The sequence below is a fragment of the Ochlerotatus camptorhynchus genome, unplaced genomic scaffold (genome assembly GCF_037179485.1).
Source record: "Ochlerotatus camptorhynchus isolate MF236.1 unplaced genomic scaffold, CSIRO-AGI_Acam_v1.1 ptg000063l, whole genome shotgun sequence".
Classification (NCBI taxonomy): domain Eukaryota; kingdom Metazoa; phylum Arthropoda; class Insecta; order Diptera; family Culicidae; genus Ochlerotatus; species Ochlerotatus camptorhynchus.
This window is the reverse complement of record NW_027040553.1, coordinates 2,010,514-2,012,640: the sequence shown is the minus strand read 5'-3', so window position 1 is coordinate 2,012,640 and position 2,127 is coordinate 2,010,514. Positions and strand designations below refer to the sequence as shown.

The 2,127-nt window shown below is 50.8% G+C and overlaps 1 protein-coding gene across 1 annotated transcript; it reads left to right on the top strand.

Moving 5' to 3' along the window:
- Window positions 1–258: 258 nt before the first annotated feature.
- Window positions 259–2,126, top strand: xit (ALG6/ALG8 family glucosyltransferase xit). The gene is made up of 4 exons (XM_065216493.1): window positions 259–396; window positions 472–744; window positions 803–1,169; window positions 1,227–2,126. The coding sequence occupies exons 1-4, from the start codon at window positions 338–340 to the stop codon at window positions 2,046–2,048; spliced, it is 1,521 nt and encodes a 506-aa protein (XP_065072565.1). The 5' UTR covers window positions 259–337; the 3' UTR covers window positions 2,049–2,126.
- Window position 2,127: the final 1 nt, after the last annotated feature.

Below are 2,127 nucleotides of genomic sequence, written 5' to 3'. Positions count from 1 at the left end.
GTCTGCGTCTGCTAAAATATAACGAAGAAAAGACTAAAACATTCAACTGTCATTTCGAAAGAACACTCCCCATTCTTTGGGTGCAAACTTGCGTGCAAGTTTGGATTGGTCCCCTTTTTTTTCGTTGCACTGCACGCTAATGCGCGCGAATTTATCATCGGACGGCTGCAGCTGCAGCTGTCAGACGCGGCGTTCCCCGTCAGAAAAGTGTTGATGTAAACAATGTGTGCGTCGGCAGTAAATCGTGTCCTTGCGGTGTTCACGTTTGGAGCAGACGACGTGAAAAATCGATCCGCAGTCTCCTGACACACAGAGAGAGAGAAAGGTCAAAACAACCATGTTTTGGCACATTTTTCTGCTCGCTTCGGCGATCAAAATGATGTTCATCCCGTCGTAGTAAGTATTTCATTCATGACCGGTGGTGATGGAAGTTGGTGCATAGTGTCTTAAGTGTTACTCCTGAATTTGCAGCCGCTCGACGGATTTCGAGGTACACCGGAACTGGTTGGCCATAACGCACAGTCGACCACTGACCAAGTGGTACTATGAGGCGACCAGCGAGTGGACCCTGGATTATCCGCCGTTTTTCGCCTATTTCGAGTGGGCCCTGTCGCAGGTGGCGGCCCACTTCGATCCGGCCATGCTCATCGTGACCAATCTGAACTATTCCTCCATGAGCACAGTCATGTTTCAGAGATTCTCGGTCATCGTAACCGATATCGTGTTCGCCTGGGGTGTTAAGCGGTTAGTTGATGTTCGGTAGATTTCTGCGAAATACTAAGATTTGATTTTTTCCCCCCAGGTGTATGACCAAACTGGCCAAGACAAACAACCAATTCGTGATTGGATCCGGTCTGCTGCTGGCTAACATTGGCCTGATAATGGTGGACCACATCCACTTCCAGTACAATGGGTTCCTGTTCGGGGTGCTGCTGCTCAGCATCAGCTACATCCTGACGGGAAACTATCTCGCTTCGGCGCTGTTCTTCGCCATCCTACTGAATCTTAAACATATCTTCATTTACGTCGCACCGGTTTATGTCGTATTTTTGCTGCGCTTTTATTGCTTCCGTAATGGGGGTGCTTTAATTAAACTAATCAAGCTCGGCGCAGTTGTCGGAGGAGTTTGTTTGCTCTCGTTTGGCCCCTTCTACGACCACATCCCGCAGGTAGGTGATAAATTGCTTTCAATAAAAGGTCGCTTTTGTCTTAATTGCTATTTGCAGGTACTTTCCCGATTGTTCCCGTTCAAGCGAGGGTTGACCCACGCCTATTGGGCGCCAAATTTTTGGGCATTGTACAACTTTGCCGACAAGGTGCTCTCGGTGGCGCTGGGGAAAAAAGCATCCACGGCTTCCAACACGGGAGGTCTGGTCCAGACGTTCAGCCATGAGGTACTCCCGTCGATTCCACCGTCGGCAACGTTCGTCCTGTGCGCCTTGGCCATGCTGCCTACCTTGGTCAAACTGTGGTCCCTTCGGAACGAAGCCAACCTGGCGCAGAACTTCATCCGTGCCATTACGCTATGCGCCTGTTCGTCGTTCATGTTCGGATGGCACGTCCACGAGAAGGCCATCCTCATGGTCACCATCCCGCTCACGCTCCTTTCCATCACCAATCGCACCGATGCCCGGTGGACGCTGTTCCTCGGAATCGTCGGCCATTACTCCCTCTTCCCGCTGCTCTTCAAATCGGACCTGACTCTCATCAAACATTCCTTGCACGTTGTCTACACCGGTATCAGCGTCCTGCTGCTGCGGAACATCCACGGAGGCCGATTCCTAAGCATCCCAGAACGGCTCTACCTGTACGGGTTCGTATTCCTATCCCTATTCGAGAACATCATCTACCCGGGCTTAGACCTGGACCGAACACTCCCGTTCATCCCCTTGATGGCCACCAGCGTCTACTGCGCCCTCGGCGTCTCGTACTTCTGGCTAACCTACCAGAAGCACTTCATCTCCCAAACCCCGTTCCTCCACGATTCGACAGCAGCCCAACAACCAAAGCACCAGCATCAGGGACATTCGAAGACAAAAACGAACTAAACCGTGCGACCCATTTATAGCGTTTACATTCCCAAATGTATAAACAAATATATTTATAATTTGCGCGCCACCAACCAAC